This window comes from Bidens hawaiensis, unplaced genomic scaffold (assembly GCF_021521415.1).
Source record: "Bidens hawaiensis isolate Kalapana, Puna unplaced genomic scaffold, B.hawaiensis_p1.1 tig00027177_1, whole genome shotgun sequence".
Lineage (NCBI taxonomy): Eukaryota > Viridiplantae > Streptophyta > Magnoliopsida > Asterales > Asteraceae > Bidens > Bidens hawaiensis.
The window spans coordinates 44001-65168 of record NW_027494393.1 but is presented as its reverse complement, the minus strand read 5'-3'; the positions used below and the strand labels follow the sequence as shown (position 1 = coordinate 65168).

Sequence of the window (21168 nt, the reverse complement as noted above, 5' to 3'; positions counted from 1 at the left end):
AGTAAAGATATGAAAGAAACGATGATGATTGGAAGACTTCCAGTATTGACGAAATCGAACTACAAAGTATGGTCAACCAAGATGGAGGGGTTTCTGAAAGAGTATGGTTTTTGGGATGTTATTGAACCTACACTCGGTGTAGCTGTAGATGAAAGGAAGATGTACACAACGTTAGGGTTCATATGTCAAACCCTACCAGAAGATATCTTGGTACAAGTTTGCATACTCATGAATGCTAAGGAAGTATGGCATGTTTTGAAGATTCGATTTCTCGGAATTGATCATGTACGAAAAGTAGAAGATGAAAAAGTAGCTCAAGAAGCCGCTAAGAAAGAAAGAATGGATGAGATCATTGAGAAGGAAAGATTGGGTGCTATTGTTCAAGAAGAACAAGCACGTAATAATGAAGCTTAAGAAGCTACAGAGAATGAAGAAGCTTCGCAATCTGTTTTGAGAAGTGAAGGAAAAGAAAGGTTGAATGAAGAAAAAGAAAGAATTTCTTCGGAAGAAGAAGAGAAGACGGTGAATCTTCAGGCATGTTTTTTATACTCAAACAACCTTGAAGATGAGAAAGTTGTTAAGATGATAAGTGAGAAGAAACAAAGATCTGCTACTGACGATGATGAGAGGAAGAGTATTGTACCGAATGAAAGGAATGATGCAGCTAACGGGTCTGTAGATTTAGAAGTGTGTGTGAAAGTCAACAATAGAGCATTTGTTGATGAAAAGTCAGAATCAAATGAAAGGTTGAGAAGAATTGTCAGAATGAAAGGCCTAGTAGAGTTTGATAAAGAAAGAATGAATAGCCCATCTGCAAGTTTTGATGAGCAAAGAATGAAAAGAAAAGTAAAAAAGAAGAATGTGGAGAATGAAGTGGTATGTGAGATCAATGTGGATGGTTTGAACGACGAGCGTGAAGAACTTGTTAAACAAGTTTGTTACAAACAACCGAAAAGAAAGGGTAAAAATGAACCAATGATTAAAATTGAAGAGTTGAGAGCGTTATTGGAAATTCAAGACCTTGGCAGTACAAAAGAGATGAACAATTCAAGATTAAGGGGGTGAATGAAGGATTAATCTTGAATTATTAGTAAAGTTAAAAGTTTATTTTGTTAAGTTATAATTCAGTTATTTGAATTGTAGTAGGGTTAGAAAAGGTATGTCTTGAAGAGCAAGTTTAGTGAGTCTATATATAGAGTCTAGATTATTAGTTTTGAGAGAGAGAGAGTTGAGAGAGAGAGAGAGAGAGTTAAGAGAGAGTCAAGAGACTGAAGAGAGTCTTTTCTCCTAGTATGTTCGTGAAGTTTTGTTCGTTTGAGAAGTTCGCTTGATTATATTAAAAGAGTCGCGGGTTGTCACCCCAATATCGCGTGTTTGTGTGTTTGATAAGTTCGTTTGATATGATTGTTTGATCCGTCTGGCCAACACTTCACACTTTGTAGGATTCACTTTTCTGAGTTTCTCTAGAATAGAACAAGATCATATGGTCAAAATAAGCAGCATACTTTTCTCTATCTTTACATGTTCGTGATTAAGGGGTGAATGTTAGATTAAATCCCTCCCATGTAAAGTTTAAGGTTGGTTATGTCAAAGTGTCAAACTATGTTTTAGTTAGTTTTAATATTTATGTATTGTAGAATGGCTGAAGTTGTAATTAGCATTAAGTAATTAGCATTAGGATTAAAAGACATGAAAGAACATTTGTGGTCTATATAACCTTCCAAATCAGTGAAGAATACATACCTTTTGTAATTAAATTGTTGTTTGATTATTATTCTTATCAATCTTCATCTTCAATAGTGCTTGTTCTTCTTAGAAGAGCTAATTAGCAGAAGAAGTTAAAAAGAAGTTAAGACGACATCATCTTAACTTCCTCTTTCTCTTATACCATAGATCATGTTCGTTCATATCTTTTGATCTTAATGCTAATTAGCCCTTCTACAATACATAAATATCAAAACTAACTAAAACATAGTTTGACACTTTGACATAACTAACGCTAAACTTTACACGAGAGTGATTAAATCTAACATTCACCTCCTTAATCACAAACATGTAAAGATAGAGTCTTCTGATCTTCAGGTCTTCTATCTTTGTCTTTTCACGCCATTACTCTTTAATCTTTAAACTTTTGGCTTCCTTCCTTTCATTGAATGCTCCATTTGATCATGCTTCACACGACTTCATTTGCTTCTCACGACATCACTTTGTTTCTCACACACTTCACTTTGCTTCTCACAACTATGCTTCACACAATTTGCTTCACTTTCATCTAAGAGAGACTTTCCATTCTTGTGTTTTCTATCTGGACATTCATAGGCATAATGTCCAACCTTACCACATTTGTAGCACACAATGCGAGACTTATCTTTTGTGCCCGTTGTGGGGTGCTCGCTACTTTTTTCTTGTCCTTTATCGTCAAATATTTCTGACTTATAAGCGGTCTCCTATCTATCATTACTTTTTAAGAGAACAACTTTCCCTAGCGTACCCATGAAATATCTTAAGACATGATACATCGCATCCATGTGCTATTGTCGTGGGTCAACAACAAAATGACTCACAATGTTCACGAAGGGGTGATATTCGGTTCTAGTATCATGTAAGTAAAGTAAACACCCAAGGCTACGTCGATATCGTTGACCATCAACCCTCGGTTCTATGCTTCCTTTGTCCAATTGTAAGTTGGGTTCCACAAGAAAAGAAATTGGTCGGTATCTTTGCAAGCCACAGTCTTAAAAAAATGTTGCTAATATATTTTTATTGACTCAAAACAAATCCTTCGAACGCTTTAGTTACTTTGATTCCAAATACTTGTGGAATTGGGTCACGTTGCTGACGTGGCCCCATTCGTCAACCACCCGATTGCAAGTGCTCTAACGTGTAACAAAACACGATTTGATATTTTCATCAAAGATCTTATAGTTAACTTGAAAACCAAATATATATATATATATATATATACTAGGTTATTGTCCCGTGGGCGCCGCCGGTGGAAATATAGAAATCGTCTAACACACACATATAATTTCAAACGACAATATTTCCCGTCCTCGAAAGTAAGTTAATAGAACTTGTCTAAATTCGAAGGATAGACAAAGTCTATTAAATCAGATATTGGATATAATGAATTGTTAATTAGAAGATCATCGGAATTTGTACATTCATCTGTCTTCATTTGAACCCCCCCCCCCCCAACATTCCCTTCACCTATATCCAATAGTCAATTCGCAAATTATTTTATCTCTTCAACATGTAAGGATTGACATCTAACTGTTAGCCTCGTGTTTTTTTTTTTTTGATATTTTAAGTACTTTGTGCTTTTACAAGGTGTAGGAAGAACTACTTGAAGTGTAATTTAAAATAAACATGAAGAAAATTCTATACAGTTTAACTATTTATTTAACAAAAGTATAATAAATTTAGTATCTACAACTCCCTAAATACTTCCTTGTATATAAGGTTTATACTTTAATTTGTAGCATTTCGTTGTTGATAAATATAAAAAGGAACAAATTGGTTTTTAATAGCTAATAACTAAACAGTTACAAATATCAATTGGCTTATATAACTTGTTTAGCGATTCATAGAGCCATAAATTGTATACACTCTAATATTGACTTGAACTTGTTGTGACTTGAAGTCAAGATGTTAATAACCCATATTAGCTCACACATGTTCTAAATCATGACACGAACCTGCACAATTTGACATGCCTAACTACATATCCATATGGTTGCTAATAACAGTCCGGATGTGGCAACCATTCGATATAGTGACGTTTTATTTTCCATTAGTAAGATACTAATAATGTATTCATTTTTTAATACATATAAAAGATGAATAAAATATTTTTTAGTGGTTCTTAAATATTTAGTAGTTCTCATTGAGCCCAACAGTATGTATAAATCTTAAAATATTGGTTTTTTTATTAATCTGTATTAATAGTCTTTATATCCATGAAGATAAGTATCTACAACATATGATATATTGATAATAAAAAATCAAATTGCATAATGATCTTGGCTAGAAATTAGTTTAATATATTAGAGAAACAAAACTTTCTCTTTTTATAGTACTCTTTAGAAATGAATTTAATAGACTTTACCTAAATCTTGTTCATATGCAACCAATCTATTTATTTTCCTCCCGAAAAGTCATGCACTTGGCCATTAATATCTTCTCCATCTTATTTTTGCGAAATGAAATCAACCACAACAGTATTATCTTAGGAGGACTTACTAATTATTATAATGTAAAAAAGGTTTCAAATTTAATAATGAAAATATTAAATTGTATAGTAATGATAAGGTAAATAAGATATTTGGCCCTCAGTATAAATATATATGCAATTTGTAAGCACCTTAATGTTGTTTTGGAATTCCAAAAAATCGACAGTATTGTATCTAAACCATCATGGAAGAAATATTAAATAACTAATTAGTAATTAATCAATTTAAAGGTCAAAATTAAATTAACTACACAATTGATGAATATAAAGTAAGAAATTACCTTGTATTCAAATTCCACTGTCAAGCTCCTGATATATAATTATAATAAAAAATATAGGTTATAAAGCTTTCGATAAATAAAGTAAAAAACCTTATACAACAAACACAAAATAAATTGAGGTTTTTACCTAACACCCGATTAGAGATTGAGCATGAGATGATAATTTATATAGCCTTTTGATATCTTATTTTCCATTAGTAAGATACTAATAATGTATTCATTTTTTAATACATACAAAAGGTGAATAAAATAATTTTTAGTGGTTCTTAAATATTTAGTAGTAATTGAAGCTTACTATTTTATAATAGTATTATTCCTCCTAATCATTATACCTCCACATGGGGCGTCATCACCATAAAACTGCCTCAAAAAAAACTTTTAATAATTTCTGCAAAATTCAATGATATAAATTTAAGTAAACATAAATAAATAAATTAAATATGAAAATATGTTATTAAGCTTGGTACCAAATGTTGTAAAACTGAATCTCTTAATTTCTTAAAAATAAAAAAAGTCAACACATTTTCCCATTTATATAGAGAATAATTAAAGATTTTAATTACAATTAAGTCATAAACTAATGATTTTGCATAATTATGGTAAATTGAATGATATGTGGTTTTGGTAATTGAATGTGATTTTAATCTGGTTATTTAAATGATTTTGAATTTTGGGATATTTAATGATATTAGAAAAGTTAGTCTCTATCATTTTTATTATAGAAAGTAATTAATTTTGATAAATGACTATCATAAAGTAAATTAAGAAAACTATTAAATGATTTATCATAAAGTAAATTATCCCTTCTTTAGTAAACATCATTTTAATAAAGAAATATAGTATATACATAGGCTTAATTAATTGTATCATATCCCGTATAATAAACATCCTTTAAAGTCAGTTTATACATTTTTTTTAATTAGTTGACTCAATTAAAATTTTCAATTTCATGTCCCGTCTCTAGTAAAAAATATTTTAATATATAGGCTTAATTAGTATACATTATTTTTTATAAAGCTAAACAAAGTTATATTCTAGGCTTAATTATTTATGTTATTGTTAACTGGGTCTAATTTTAGATGTATGGGAATTGATAATTCATGCCAGTTACCAAAATTCGTTTAATTGATATGATTAATTATATTAATGGTAATAAATATCAATTACTAACTTATTCTTGTACATTACTAATTTTATTATCTAGCTTAAAATATGGTGTAGATTTAAACATATCAATTTTAATTATATTGTAATTAATCGTGTTTAAAACATTATATCACCTAACCTACTAAAACACGTATTATAAGAATCTTTATAAAAACGTAAATACGTTAATTAATTAACAATAATAATTTATTGGTTACCTTAATTAAAACACGGTAATTAAAAAATTATAATAAAGACATATTAAATTGGTCAAATGTATTAAAGATTCTATAATGTACGTGAGCACCGGATTATTAACTATATAACCTATTTTTGTAAGTGGTCAAGAATTCGAATTTCAAAATGGTTCAAATAAATAATTTTTATTATTCACTTAAGGAATTTAGTTGAAATTAACATTAAATTCACAATAACTTGAAATATTTAGAAGAAACTAATTTTTTTATTTAATAAATGAATATTGAATAATTATGAAATGAGTTTATATTTATGAATGGTATTCAAAAAAATAAAAACGGTTGAAAAATTAGTCAAATTAGGAATGAGAATTATGTTTAAATATGTAAATTTTATTTAAACTTATTTAATATAAATGGTCAAATTGAGTCAAATCGTTAATTTATTCAAATTGTTGTTATTTTAACCTATTCACCATAATCAAATATGTAATTGTTATTTAAACATATTCAATATAATTGGACTTTTGACCAACAACAATATAAGATTGATTATCCTACTATAGATAATTTAATGTATTATAGAATAATCAACTAAATTTCATTCGGTGTTATATAATACTCCCTCCGTCCCAATTTAAAAGTCCTAGTTTGACTTTTCAAGTCTTTCTTTTACAACTTTGACCGTAAATATTTTTGTTCGTGTCGTATAATACTTGATGAAAATTATATGAATGGATTGGGTTTTAAATGTATTTTACATTGATATAATTTTCATCAAGTATTATACGACACGAACAAAAATATTTACGGTCAAAGTTGCAAAAGAAAGACTTGAAAAGTCAAAATAGGACATCTAAATTGGGACGGAGGGAGTAATCAATTAAATTACATAAATTGTGGAAAATAAATAAATACATGAATACTAACATAAATATAAATTAATATTAAACAAAAATAAAAGACATCTTATCAAACAATTCTCAATCCATGAAATTAGCTATACCAAGTTGGGAACAATAACCTGAAATGATAAAATCAAATATTAATATTAATATCACATAATAAATATATTACAAATTATGGAAGATTTGAATCATGTGAAAAAAATCTAAAATTGATGTTATAACTTACAACCGGAAAATTTGAATCGCGTTACCGGAAAAACGAAATAGTGAAGATCTCCATTAAATCTTCGATTTTGATATATAACCTAAAAAGATTATAAGAAAAAAATCATATAAATATTAATATAAATACAAACAAAAACGGAAAATTATCAGTTTAATATTTGGATTTTGATATAGAATCTAAAGATATTATAACAAAGTAATATAAAAATTAAAATAAATATAAAACGTTACCGGAAAACCGTAATAACTTCAACATATTAATTCAATCTTGGATTTTGATTTACAACCTAAAGATATTATAAAAAAATTATATAGCAATTAAAATAAATATAAAGCATTACCAGAAATCTTACCGGAAATAATAGAACCTTACCGGAAAAACGTATAACAAAATTGGCCATTACCGGAATATAGGAGACGGTTGAGGAATAAGCCGAGAGAGAGAGAGAAAGAGAGAGAGAGAGAGAGAGATATTAAAATGGTTGGGTGTAAGGCCCCGTTACCGGTAGCCTTACTTTAGTGTTGGATTTACTCATAAACGCAGTTCTAAATATCAGAGTTAATAAAAACTTTCGTGGAATAATAAAACTTCAACCATAAAATTTTACATAACCATCAAATCATGTCTTATAAAACATCCGTAGTCAATTAAAGCAAAACATAGTCTTTAAAACATCACAACATTTCTCCGAGATGCCAGTATCTTCGATTCCATGCCATGTGTCTTCAGTCACGCGAGCTGCCTCAACCTATTTGCCTGCGTGCATACTAAAAGTCAGCTACGCTAAGTAAGTTCTAGTTAATTACATTACTTATTTTCATACACATATACGTGCCCGAATGTACGCATTACATACATATCATGATCAGCATTCGTCCATACACATTCATATCTAACCATACATTATAAAGGGTGTTTCACCCTACATACCTCAGATATTATTAGGGTCCGGTCACCCTTCATCCTCGGATATTAGTAGGGTCCGGTACCCTTCATCCTCGGATATTAGTAGGGTCCGGTACCCTTCATCCTCGGATATTATTAGGGTCCGGTACCCTTTCTTCCATCGCTTCATACTACACCTGTTTTTAAATACTCTTCCTGACAATACGTGCAATCTCCGAAGAGCGTTCACGTACCATTAACATATCATACGTACATTACGCATACATTATATATATTATACCTGTTCTTAGATACTTTTCCTGACAATACGTGCAATCTCCGAAGAGCGTTCACGTACCATTAACATATCATACGTACATTATGCATACATCATATATATTATCTTACATCATACATAGCAATCACATCTTTAGTAACCACCTGACGGTACATGCAATATCCGTAGATCGTTCACGCACCGTCAAGCAATCATCATACATACATCATACAAGGCATACACTTACCACTTGAGGTAAGTGTATTAACTATCACATCGAGTATGCACACAACCCCGAAAACATAACAAGGAAGTGGGGTTAGAAACTCACCTGAAGTCGGTTACGTTCACCGTTAATAGTTATTCCTTTCTTCAGTTGGGCACGGCTAACTGTATAATAATTTACGTGCATCAATTAACTATTGCTACTCATATCGTACATCTATCTTTATATAACCCACAACGAACGGGGGTCCGGGGGTAGCGCCCCTGGCAGCGGGGTTCTAGGGGCGGCAGCCCTTAGCGGGGTCCAAGGGGCAGAGCCCCTGGCTGGGGTTAAGCTGCCAGGTCAGCTTGGAGAAATTTTATTTTCATTAACTGTCTTAACACATTTTCCATTAGGATTTTGAATCATTAAATAATTTTCTACTTAAAAGTTCAAGGGCTTCTTTGTAATTAAATCATTCTTTTCTAAGTCCAGGAACTGTTCTGTCATTCCATTAAACTTCTGGTTCGTTACTTGGTTCTTAACGAATTATGTTATTTTAACAAACTGATCTGGTCAACGAATGAACCCTACAACGAATGGGGTTCATTCGTCCCTCCCTTAACGAATGACCTTAGCGAATGCCTAGTTCGCCCTTATTTCCTTAACGAATTACATGCCAGTTCGCTAATCTTTCCTTAGCGAATCGGCTGGCGAATCACATCTACTTCGCTAGTTACCCTTAGCGAATTAGGGTTAGGTCAGAGAATGTCGGAAACATTCTCTGACACGCTAACCTCGTACCAGCCGCCTTTCCAGCGCCGCCGCCGGAAAAACGCTGTTTCACCGGAAAAACGAGATCTAGCTCGTTTTCCACCGTTTTTCCGTCTCGTTTGATCCAGATCTGAGCTAGGGTGACCCCTAAGCTCATCATAGGTTCGGTTTATACCCGATTCCACCCGGATCTTGTGACTTAAACGGTTTAACGGTGTCGGCTCGTCGTTTCGTGTTTATATCTCACGGATTTAAGCTCATACAACAAAATACTATCATACCTTGGGTCGGGATCCGTTTTTTCTTCTATATTTCGGCTAGAGAGAGAGAGAGAGCTTAAGTGTGTGTTTTGAGAGGTGTATGGAATATGTGTGAATGAATGAAAATAGGTATTAAGTGTTTATATATATATAGATCATGGGCTTAAACCCATGGTCATTTCCTCTTTCTTTCATAACCCAAGTCCATAACCCATGTCCATTTGACCCAATCACTAGCCCAACTCCTAATAACCCATACTTTCATTTATTAACTGAAACCCGTAAAACGGGATGTTACATTAGGGATTTGTTAGTGTAAGAATTACCGTATGAATGTTAGGTATTTATACACGAATTTCCTATTGTAATTAGAAACAAAAAATTAGGGAAACTCAATTAACTTAAAATAAGGACGAAAATTAGGAAATTAGGATTAATTAATTTTTAAAATTTCAATTACTAAATGTAATGTTCATCAATTATAACACCGTATATGTAGTTTATAAAATAACAATGTCTATAATATATAAAATTACAATAAATTTTTATATAATGAGTATTGAATCATATGATTGAAATTTATAAAAATAATCAACATAATAGAATTAATCAACATTTAATTATATATGTAATTCATATAAGGTGTGAAAAAAGAAATTACTAATTTTGTTTTATTTATTAACATTAACACAGTTTTAATACAATTGAATACTAATTATCAAATCCAATATAATCAATTAGAATATTTAAAATCAGCACCATATATTAAATCAATATTTGAGAAATTTAGAATCAGTAAACATGTCAACATTTGTATTTATAGTAAATCTTAAGGATGGTTAATAAATCCCTTATTCAATTGAGCCATTAATGATTTAAATATTGTAATTGATATTAATATATTTGGTTGCAATTTTATATTTACGTAAAATTTATTAATTCTAATTTTATATTTATGTAAAATTTATGTAAAATTTATCATCCGTAATTATAGTAAAAATTAATGATACTAAATCATATACTTAATCAAATAATCAAATAAGCTACAATAATTAATTCAAATTTAGAAATTCCGTTATACAATTTCCTTAACCAAAGGGGTGATTCTTTCCTAAATTTTAACATAATGGTACAAACCGGTCAATTTGATAAAAAATTTTAAATATAATAGTAGAAACAATTATACTAAAGTTAAATTCATATTCACTCTATATCGAATTCTATTGATGAAATATATATAAATTATCTAAAAACCATTAAACCTGCTGAGAAGAAACAAAGAGTGTGAATAAAATCAATCATCAATCAAAAATAATAACATAAAATTAGTTTCAAAACATATTTATACTTATAGTATACATAATAAATAAATTGTAATTAATTATTAATTATAATTATTAAGTAGAAACATAATTAAAAAATATTTAACATTCAAATTCAAAATTAAACATTAAATGAAAGATGAAAGAGAATAATTTAAGAGAATTGATTAATCTTATTTTAATTTATTATTGATTTATTTAATTAAGATGAAAAATGGGAAGCTATTGATATACATGGAAACTCTAGTGAACAAGACAGGATTTTGACATAAAGCCTATTGCTTTAATAGTATAGTTAGATAACTAGAAGGACCAAGTTTGTAAGTTATTGAAAAAGCTTATTACTCAGCTCCAATGCCAGCTAACCAGTCCCAATTCAAAATCCAAAAGCCTCACTCTCTCTCCCACCTTTGAAACCCAATCATTAATTATGGAGGAAGCCAGTGAATCTAAATGTGACGGTGAAGGGGTGGTGCTAAAAGGTGTTCCGGCTTACGGCGGCAAGTTCATTCATTACACCGTACTTGGTAACCTGTTTGAGGTCACTTCCAAATACGTTCCTCCGATTCAACCTGTCGGCCGCGGTGCGTACGGCATCGTTTGGTATGTTCGTCTCTTTGTTTTGTGGTTATCGAGTTTAAGTTTTATGTGTGGAGAATTTGAGATCAGTGTGATGTGTTGCTGGATTTTTATTAGCTGGAATTAGTAGCATTTGGTGGACGTCTAGGTTAATTTACGGTCGGTTATTAGTTCGTATGATTAGATCTTGTGAATTGACATCGGTATCTTTGATTAATGGAATTGATTTCAATTGGTGTTAAAGTGTATGTTGTAAATTAATTAAAATTGGGAATTAGGGATTTGACATTAGAGGTTTGAAGTGAAACTTGTTGTGGTTTCTTCAATCGGGCGTTTGGACAACTAAAGCAAATTCTGATATTGATGATCAAAAGTTAGCTCTATTGGAACTAAGTTAAAATTAATCTTAATTAGTCAATGTGTGAAAATCGAATGGGTGAAATGTAAAGAGTCAAGAGATAGGTTTAATTTATTAGTGTATTTATTGGTTTAACAGTTTGATTTAATTGCATGTTTATCTACTTGTTTGAAATTTTGAATTACTAGATATTAGGAGTTTGGGTCATAAGATGTTTAGGAAGTTATTTAATATATGTAGATGGTTAGGGCCTATGTAATTAGAGTGCAAGTTTATTGAATATAAGAATTAAGAAAGAGTCGTGATATGGTGTTTGATTACAAAAACCGATTGTTTTAGTGTTGTTTTCGGGGCCTGATTTCCAACAAGCTCAATAGTGAGCTAGGAAGTTTGCTAAATCATCATATGTTGCTGGTTAAGTTACTGTTAGTGAACTAATTGTATCCTCATTTGTTCATTTCTTACAAACATTAGCATTATTTTCTTTACAACATAATTTAATAGTGTGTTACTGTTTATCTATTGCAGTTGTGCTAAGAATTCTGAAACTAAGGAAGATGTTGCAATCAAGAAAATAGGGAATGCATTTGATAACAATATTGATGCCAAGAGGACCTTACGCGAAATCAAACTCTTATGTCATATGGATCATGAGAATGTATGTACATTCATTACAATTTCCTTGTTTCAAAGTGTTACTATCTCAGTAATCTAATACACAAATATTTATATTTTGTAGATTGTGAAAATTAAGGACATCATACGACCACCAGATAAAAGGAAGTTTCATGATGTTTACATTGTGTATGAGTTATTGGATACCGATCTTCATCAAATCATTCGCTCTTCTCAGGCATTAACAGATGACCACTGTCAGGTGAGTGAATTTATTTACATTCAGTTTATTTATTCATCGTGATATGAATTGCTAATGTGTCTGATGTTTACATTGTAAATGACAGTACTTTTTATATCAACTATTACGTGGATTAAAGTATGTTCACTCTGCGAATGTTTTGCACCGTGATCTGAAACCAAGTAATTTGCTTCTGAATGCAAATTGTGACCTAAAGATCTGTGACTTTGGGCTTGCGAGAACAACATCTGAGACGGATTTCATGACTGAATATGTTGTGACCCGGTGGTATAGAGCCCCTGAGTTGTTACTTAACTGCTCAGAGTATACTGCAGCCATTGATATCTGGTCAGTCGGTTGCATTTTAATGGAAATTGCTTTGAGGGAACCACTATTTCCTGGTAAAGATTATGTCCAACAATTGGTTCTTATAACCGAGGTACTGTTTTTATGAACTCAGTTATAATGCATACCATCTCTTGATTCATTGTTTAAAGCCTCTTTAATGCATACAGCTTCTGGGTTCACCAGATGACTCAGATCTTGGATTTTTAAGAAGTGACAATGCTCGGAAGTATGTCAAACAGCTTCCTTATGTTCCGACCAAGACTTTTCAAGAAAAGTTCCCGAATGCATCGCCTCTAGTGTTGGATCTTGCAGAGAAGATGTTAGTATTTGATCCGTCTAAACGAATAAGTGGTAACTATTTGTTTTTTTGATTTGAATGTTACTATAAAAAGATGATGTTGGTTTTTGTTAACGGATTTAAATGTTTTCGTAACATGATTATTATAGTTGAAGATGCTCTTAATCATCCTTTCTTGCAAATTCTACATGAGATAAATGAGGAGCCTACTTGTGCATCGCCTTTTGTATTTGATTTTGAGCAAGCGTCTCTAAGTGAGGAGGATGTGAGGGACCTCATCTGGAAAGAAACTATGAACTTCAATCCTGATAGTGATAATGCAGTGGCTGAGTAATCTTATTTCAAAATTTGTTGATTTGTTCAGTGAGGACCGGCAGGTATGATTTATATTCGGTTCTGTTTGTGTTGAAATTTAGCTAAAGTAGCAATTTTATTTTGTGAAGGGAAACAAAGGATAATAAAGACAGTCAATTCCTTCTTGGAAAGTTGCGAGATTGTCGCCAAGTGGCTTGTATTTTGTGCATTAAGAGCTGTATGTATATGGAGTATTTATGTTCTTTTCTTCGGCATGGGATAGTCTGAATGATCATGTATTTGAAGTTGAACAAGTGGTTTTGGAGTGGTTTTAATTTTAGTTTATAACTTTATATTTATAAGATATATTTGAAGCGGTACTTACAATATTTTAGCATTAACAACTTTTTAGTGTGACAAAAACCAGTTTCTCGTCACATTTAAAAAGTTACAAATCCGAACCGTGACTTTGCAATGAACGACTTGGTATTTTTTACTTTCTTACCAGATTTACTAGTTACACAATAACAGATACAAACATCCTTTAATAACCATGTGTAAAAACAATATTAACTTGATAGATCGAAACGAAACTCATGTGTCCCTTTAGCATAAACCAAACACATTGAAAATGAATAAAACTTAATTACTACAACATTTAAAATTCTACTATCTATTTCTCTATGTTCACTCTTTTCACTGCCTGCCAGATAACATAAAAATTCAGTGATTAGTGTTTTGAACATCACATATCCACATGCATGAAATATGCCTTCTATTATTGTTTTCTTACAAAAAATAAACAAAATGAATCCTAGAAACAACCCGAACCAACCGAACTACCAATTCCCTGCTTTCGGTCAAACGTTTAATTTAATTATTTAAATAAATTGGTTTTTATTTAATTAGTTTAATTATAAAAAGAAAATAATAAAAAAACACACTGTGGGCCCAACTTGTAGCCCCTACACCATTACACCCCAAAAACAAATTACCACTCCATGCTGACTTGGCGTCACGTGTCACAATTCGCCCCCAATTGTAGCCCCTCCACTACACATAGCCTAATTGTCTAGTCAAAGACTTGATTGTCTTTTCTCCAACGACACTACAAAATAGTTAAGGCCATACACGAACCTTGGGATCGAATGTTGATTGTTAAAAATGCAAATATGAAGATAAAATTTTAAGTTTATAAAAGGAATGTGAGATGTGGAAGTGAATCTTGATGGAACAAACACACTTATAAAAGGTGTATATATACTGTGTTCCTCGCTTGGATAAAATACATGTTAAGTTTGAAGCATCTTACAAAACAAGGCTTTAAGATGATATTTGATGGAGATGTTTGTCATAACATGGAAAATAAAGATGTTCTCTGAGCTTGTTGAATGACTCATAATACCTATCTCTAATCCTACTTTGAAAGACCAAACCCGCCATATATACTCTAGCAATGGCAAGGAAATAGATATCTATGATCCATGCATGATGGTACAACTAAACAGGGGATATGTTGAAGCAACTACAAACAATGCATGGCATACGATAGCTAAGGATATTGAATGTGTTACCAATATGAAGTTTGAAGTAAAAGTTGTTTACCTGCTATACTATATGTTAACATCGTTTGATTAAGCGTGTAATTGAATCGTTGTATCGGTTCCTCAAACCGCTTCAACAGGTATATAGAATCAGAGTCCTTGTAAAACCATGGGATCAGTTCAATTCAACATTTGATATCAATTGTGTTGTATCCATTTACAATCTCTATCTAGTTCAAACCCTTTTTTTAGAGTTCTTTTTATTTAATTCATCACTGAAGATCGGATTCTTAATAAACAACAAATAGACAGAATTAAATGAAAATAGACTCGCCCTAGCATTATTTGACTAACTTCAAATGGCTACATGACATTGGAACTAGTAACTTAATTTGTTGAGGGATGCATGGGAGTAATATTAGAACTTAATGACTTGCTTAGGTTGGCTCCCATGCTTTCCAAGCGCCTTATCTAACGCTGTGTGAAACTCACTGAAAGGAGTAACCTCCATGCTGCATATTAATCAACATCTTTGAGCATCAATATCTAACTATGGACAAAAATACACGTACATATCATTCATTTCAAGGAAAATAGATAAATGGCTTACTCGTATTTCAGATTTCCTTCGCGAATTAAACCCAAAAGGTAATCTAATGTTTCTCTGCACACTTCTGTTTTACATGAACTTATCCATTTGTGCAACCAAAATCCTTTCAAGGATAGCTCCTGCAATAAGGATAAACATGTGCACACTTAATAAACAAAGAACATTAAAAATAAATCAAATACGTAACCAAATAAAAACAGAATTATTCTAACAATCACATATAGGGGGGCTTTACAAAATAAAACCAAACTAAATTGACTAACTCCTTTTCTTTATCCAAAGGAAAGAGTCTAGCTTGAATTCGCCCATTACCATTTCGACCGAATGCGATTTACTGATGAAAAGACTATCATTGTGCGATCTCCAAATTAAAGGGGTTAAATAATAAAGTGGTACTCCAAATCTAATGAGGACTTTGTTTTTATTAATGCATGAAACATATTTAATAGCCACATGTAAATGAATGATAAAATGGGTTACATACTTTAAATATGAAGGATGAAGTTGATACAGTTATAGGCTTCTTAGCCATACCGCCATAAGTCACCATCGTCCCACCATGCCTAAAACCATAAATAGTACTCTCAATAAATGAACACCTAAATTAGAATGAACTAAATATATAAAACCAAATCTCGCCTTAATAACTTGAGAACCAAAGAAGCTGCATTACCACCAACACAATTAAACCCAAGAACAGGTTCAGGCAGTTTGCCCTAAAACATGAACAATACATGTTAGTGTGAGTGACAGATATATGCTCACTAGTCAGTTTCTATTAAGAACATACCAATAGACTCTTGACGTTTTTAACATCCATCTGGCTTTCAGTATACACTTGATCAGCACCAAGTTTCTTAAGCTTCTCTTTCGCTTCATCCGACCCGCTCCTACAATTAGTGAGCAAAATCCATAGACCAGTTAAAGAAACAGTTCAATTAAACTTCACATCAGCAAAATGGAAGATAGTTTATTAACCTGTCCCTTATAATGTTAATGGTATGAATGCCGCGTAGTTTAGCAAGCTGGATGACGCATTGCCCGACCATACTCGTTGCTCCATTCTGCACAATTACATCCCCTATTCATAAATAAACCAGAATTCATTAGGTAAAACTTAAGGTAAACTAGAAATTGAAAATTTAGTGTCAGAAGAAACTGTAGCACCTGATCTGAGGTCCATGTAATCCTCCATCATCCTCAAGGCAGTCAACGGGTTGATAGTAACTGTGGCAGCATATTCCACTGGTGTACCTCTATCTAACTTATGCCACAAACTTTTATCTTTAACAACATGTGTCTGCCATGTTCCTAATAAGATGATATAACTTTTCAACTTGTGGTCATAAAAATATGACATAACTAATTAACAAACAATTTGTATCTAAACTTATGATAGCTAGGAAGAGTTTACCGGGTGATGGTGGATACGTCATAACCAAATCACCTGGAGAAAGACCTTTTACTGCTGACCCTACAGAGTGGACTTCACCTACACCCTCATGTCCCGCAACAGCAGGCACCGGTCGCCTCACAGGGTACACACCTACAGGACACCATAAAAGACTGATGTGCATATATCTTAAAAGTCATATGTACGTATGAACATTAATTGTACTAAAACTGTTAGGATCAATCACACATGACACTGAACACACACATGAAATGAAAAAGAGGATTTAATGTTAGGTATTATTTTATTAAGTGATAACATTTACATGTGCATAACATGATATATACAGGGAATAGGGCCGGTGGCCTGCAGTCCTGAACCTGTCTCCTCTTCTGCGATCTCAACTAAAACCCGGCGCCTAACCAAGGCCTACGAACCCCACAATAACATGCCATAAAACACTGATATTATTAGGCTTTAATATTTTAAATAGGATGTAATTATGCATAGGGGTGAGCAGAAAACCGAATAAACCAAAAAAACCGAACCGAAGCATTAACCGACGGTTCATTTTTTTCTTTTTTGAAAAACCGATTTTTCAGTTTCGGTTCGGTTATCCATTTTTGAAAAATCCGAACCAAACCGTTTGATGGTGATAAGGATTATGAAGACAATGAAAACTAGGACTAAACTTTGAAGATGAATAAGATGATGAATGAAGATTAAGCCTAAACTTTTAGTGTTTTTTGATTAAAAACTTTGTTGAATTTTAAACTCTCTACTACTTTAGCAAATTTGTATTCGTATGGTTCCATATAACGCGTGCCTATTTTTGTTTATTGAATTTAATGTATATGGGGTACTCTGATACGTTGTTACAAGCTTAAAATCATCATTTTCATTTTGATTTTTTTTTTGTGAATGTCTACACATAATTGAAAAAATAAACCCCAACTATAACCGAATCGAAACTGAATATAACCAAAAAACCGATTGGTTTGTATATTCAAAAAACCGATGACTTTGGTTTCGGTTTACCCTAATAATCGAACCGATCCGATCCGAATTGTGCTCAACTCTAATTATGCAAGTAGTCTACAACGTGATTCATGAAGATAAAGGACACATGTTATTACATAGCAGGAATGAGGCAACTATGATTGTTTATCTCAACAATGGCGTGTCATCATCAGGTGATCATTTGGGAATACCACCAAATGATTGATTAATAGATTTGAGTGCAAACCTTCAATTCTATTAATATCGGATGGATTAATGGGAGCAGCGAGCATTTTAACACACACGTCGTTTGCTTTGATTTCAACAGGCGGAAGTTCGATTATTCTGCATCAAACTTAGCTTTTGTAATATGAACGTTAGTAAATAAGAAAGTTGGTGACAGCATCTGGAGGACCGTGGTTCTCGTAGAAGATGGCTTTAGAATGCGTTAACCATGCCGGATGTTTAATGAAGGCGAAGGAGGATATGCTATGCGTGAGTGTCGGCGTTTTGCTCAAAGTGTAACGTATACTTAAAGGTGGTCGTATCTTCGTGTTTTTCAATTTTTTTACGGTCTTTATATAGTGGTTAGTTGAAGGGCCAATGTAGACAATTGAATTCTTGTAATTTTTCTTTTAGGGGGGGTGTCAGTGTAGGGTGACCAGTGTTATGTGAACACTGAAAGCAACAAAGCTTATTCCAATCATCCAATGTTGCTCCCACGTGGTTTGCCCCCGATGGCATTAAACTCTTTTTTACAATAAAATTGAAAAGAAAACAGCAATAACTAAACTAAAATAAAAATAAAAAACTTACAGCCCAATTAAAAACATCATAACCTACCTAATGAACTAAAATAAAACAAATACTCGCCGACCTCATCCTCTTCCTCGCTCGCGTATTTGGCTAGTATTCTTTTCTTTTTCTTCTCCAATAAAACCAGCATCTTCGGTTCTATATGAGATAGATCCTATGTGAGGAACTTGAAATCCTATCTCGTTCCTGTTTCAATTGCATTTTTTTCCTCTCATCGTGCATCGTATATATTCCGCATGGATTACTTTTCTTTCTTCGTGCATCCTTGTATTTTACTCCTTTATTTTTAAACCAGTGACAATCTCACAAAGTCTAAGCTCCAAGTTGTCAAAATCGTGAGCTCACTTCAGAATTCATCAAGAATGTCGTTTTAGATGAAGACCCTCTACCTCTCGCCGCCGCCTTAGCTTCTTCTCTTCCGACCGGGCGTTGTAACTCACCCGGTTCATCAAAAACAAATTCAGGATCTTGATCGTTTAAGTTGTAGTGACAACGAACGTCCAATGTGGCTTGAGACGATGCTTGATCGGCCGAAGTAGACGTTGTCTTTGACCATTTGGACGGTCGCGAAAAAGTTAGCGTGGCGGTCGCGAAAAAAGGTAGCTGGATGGTCGCCCGCTTTGGTGAGTTTATGCACTACCTCCAAACTTCCAACATATTAAAATCTGCATTATTTTCGGCTCAGTATTGTTTTAAGGTAAACTCCGTTACGTTGGCATCGCTCATGCCGTTTTTTACCGCTTGTTTCACAGTGATTGTACAAGTTGGCGAAGTTGGCTATTTTTGTTTGCATTGACTTCCATTTTCTTTAGACGGCTTCGCCGTTGCGGTATTCACCTCGACCCATTGTCTAATAGAACTTACCATGTATACTCGCCCAAAAACGAGAGGAAGGTTTACCGTCACTTTTGATGGAAATAAAAAACTAATGTTATTCGCCAAATAAATAAAATATGTAAAATATTTTAATAGTTCTTTTTATAATTTACCTTGCATCTAGTCTTCAGACGAGTCAGTTCACGCACGTGCCAACGCAACATTCTTATCCGTTTTGCCACTTCCTTCGATCACCTTTAACTTTGGTTGTTTCACGTTGAGGTTTTTTTATTACTTCATTTTGCTTTTGACGTGGTAGGAGCTACTTGTGGTTCGGATACAAGGGTTTGGGTACTTGGGCTTCGGGTAATTGCGAAGACATATATGACGTTATCAGTCATAATAACATATCGGAGAACGTTTGCGATGTTTGGGGGGGGGGGGGTTATGGGTCGATAAAGACCTTTTTGGTTGCCATAAAAAGGGTTAGTATGGTCGTTGTTGTTTGTAAGCACACTACTCCACCGCATTTGAGTCGGATCCCAGGGATTCGGGTTTGAGTTTGATGTTCGGGTATTATGTACATATATTAGCACGTTAATTGTATAGTGCGATAATGCATTTAATTTGGTCCTGAAATAGCATAGAATGAAGACCCGCGATGACAACACGCAAAACGAGACAGATTATGAAGTTGGCTGATGAGGAAGCCCGTTTGGCAGAGGTCTATCACGATACGTGATGGACCATGCTAAATGCTAGTGCGATACACGATGGCTTGAAATTACGGGACAATTAGGGTTTTGTTTAAAACATCCATTGGACAAACCCTTAACACTTATCTCGGCCCAGAACAGTTCAGGGAGCCAAAAAGATTATTTTCCACCATTCCAATCATCCATAGATCAACCCTGATGACGTGTTTCATCCTAATTGAAGATCTATTGACAAAGATGAGAGGGTAATCTTCTCAAGTCATACTTGGGATGCATAGTGTTGTACTTTTACAGTTTTTCTCATGTATTAGAACCGACTATTTGTAATTACTGATTATCGATCTATGCACACCGATGTTCGGTATTGTTGTGCATTCATTCGGTTTATATTTATTTCAATTAGAATGATTAGTTTGCCAGTTGCTGTGACACATGTCTCATGGGGTTGTACTGATTAGTTTGAATATGATGAAACATACATTTATTCTTAATTGAGTCACACTGGCAAGGAACCTTTGGTTACCAGTGTGTATGTGCTTGCATTTGTTGATGCTTAAGGTTTGACTAGTTGGTTAACCATATTCGGTTATTAATGATTAACCTGTTACATTACATGAGATTGCTGTTTGTTACATGCTTGAACCCAGGGTGTGATTTGTTCTTGTTAACTGTTTACAACTTGTTGAATTAATTACTTTATTCTAAAATCAAATCATTGCTAATGTGATCAGCACTCTTATTGCTTACTTCATAATGTTAGAGATTTATTGCATGCTACAGTGACCACATGTGTACTCCTCATGGTTCGACGCCATACTTTCCCTAAAAA

General features: G+C 32.9%; 2 protein-coding genes across 2 annotated transcripts; one reads left to right on the top strand and one right to left on the bottom strand.

Annotated features, from left to right (window-relative positions):
* Positions 1 to 11064: 11064 nt before the first annotated feature.
* LOC143574943 (mitogen-activated protein kinase homolog NTF6-like) lies at positions 11065 to 13861 on the top strand. Its single transcript, XM_077059433.1, has 6 exons — positions 11065 to 11315; positions 12178 to 12307; positions 12389 to 12526; positions 12612 to 12944; positions 13021 to 13204; positions 13301 to 13861. Exons 1-6 carry the CDS (start codon positions 11143 to 11145, stop codon positions 13483 to 13485), a joined length of 1143 nt encoding a protein of 380 aa, XP_076915548.1. The 5' UTR covers positions 11065 to 11142; the 3' UTR covers positions 13486 to 13861.
* Positions 13862 to 15869: 2008 nt separating this feature from the next.
* On the bottom strand, positions 15870 to 18333 carry LOC143574942 (enoyl-[acyl-carrier-protein] reductase, mitochondrial-like). The gene is made up of 5 exons (XM_077059432.1): positions 18239 to 18333; positions 17014 to 17145; positions 16767 to 16910; positions 16578 to 16680; positions 15870 to 16489 (listed from the first exon to the last, which is right to left on the bottom strand). The coding sequence occupies exons 1-5, from the start codon at positions 18282 to 18284 to the stop codon at positions 16378 to 16380; spliced, it is 537 nt and encodes a 178-aa protein (XP_076915547.1). The 5' UTR covers positions 18285 to 18333; the 3' UTR covers positions 15870 to 16377.
* Positions 18334 to 21168: the final 2835 nt, after the last annotated feature.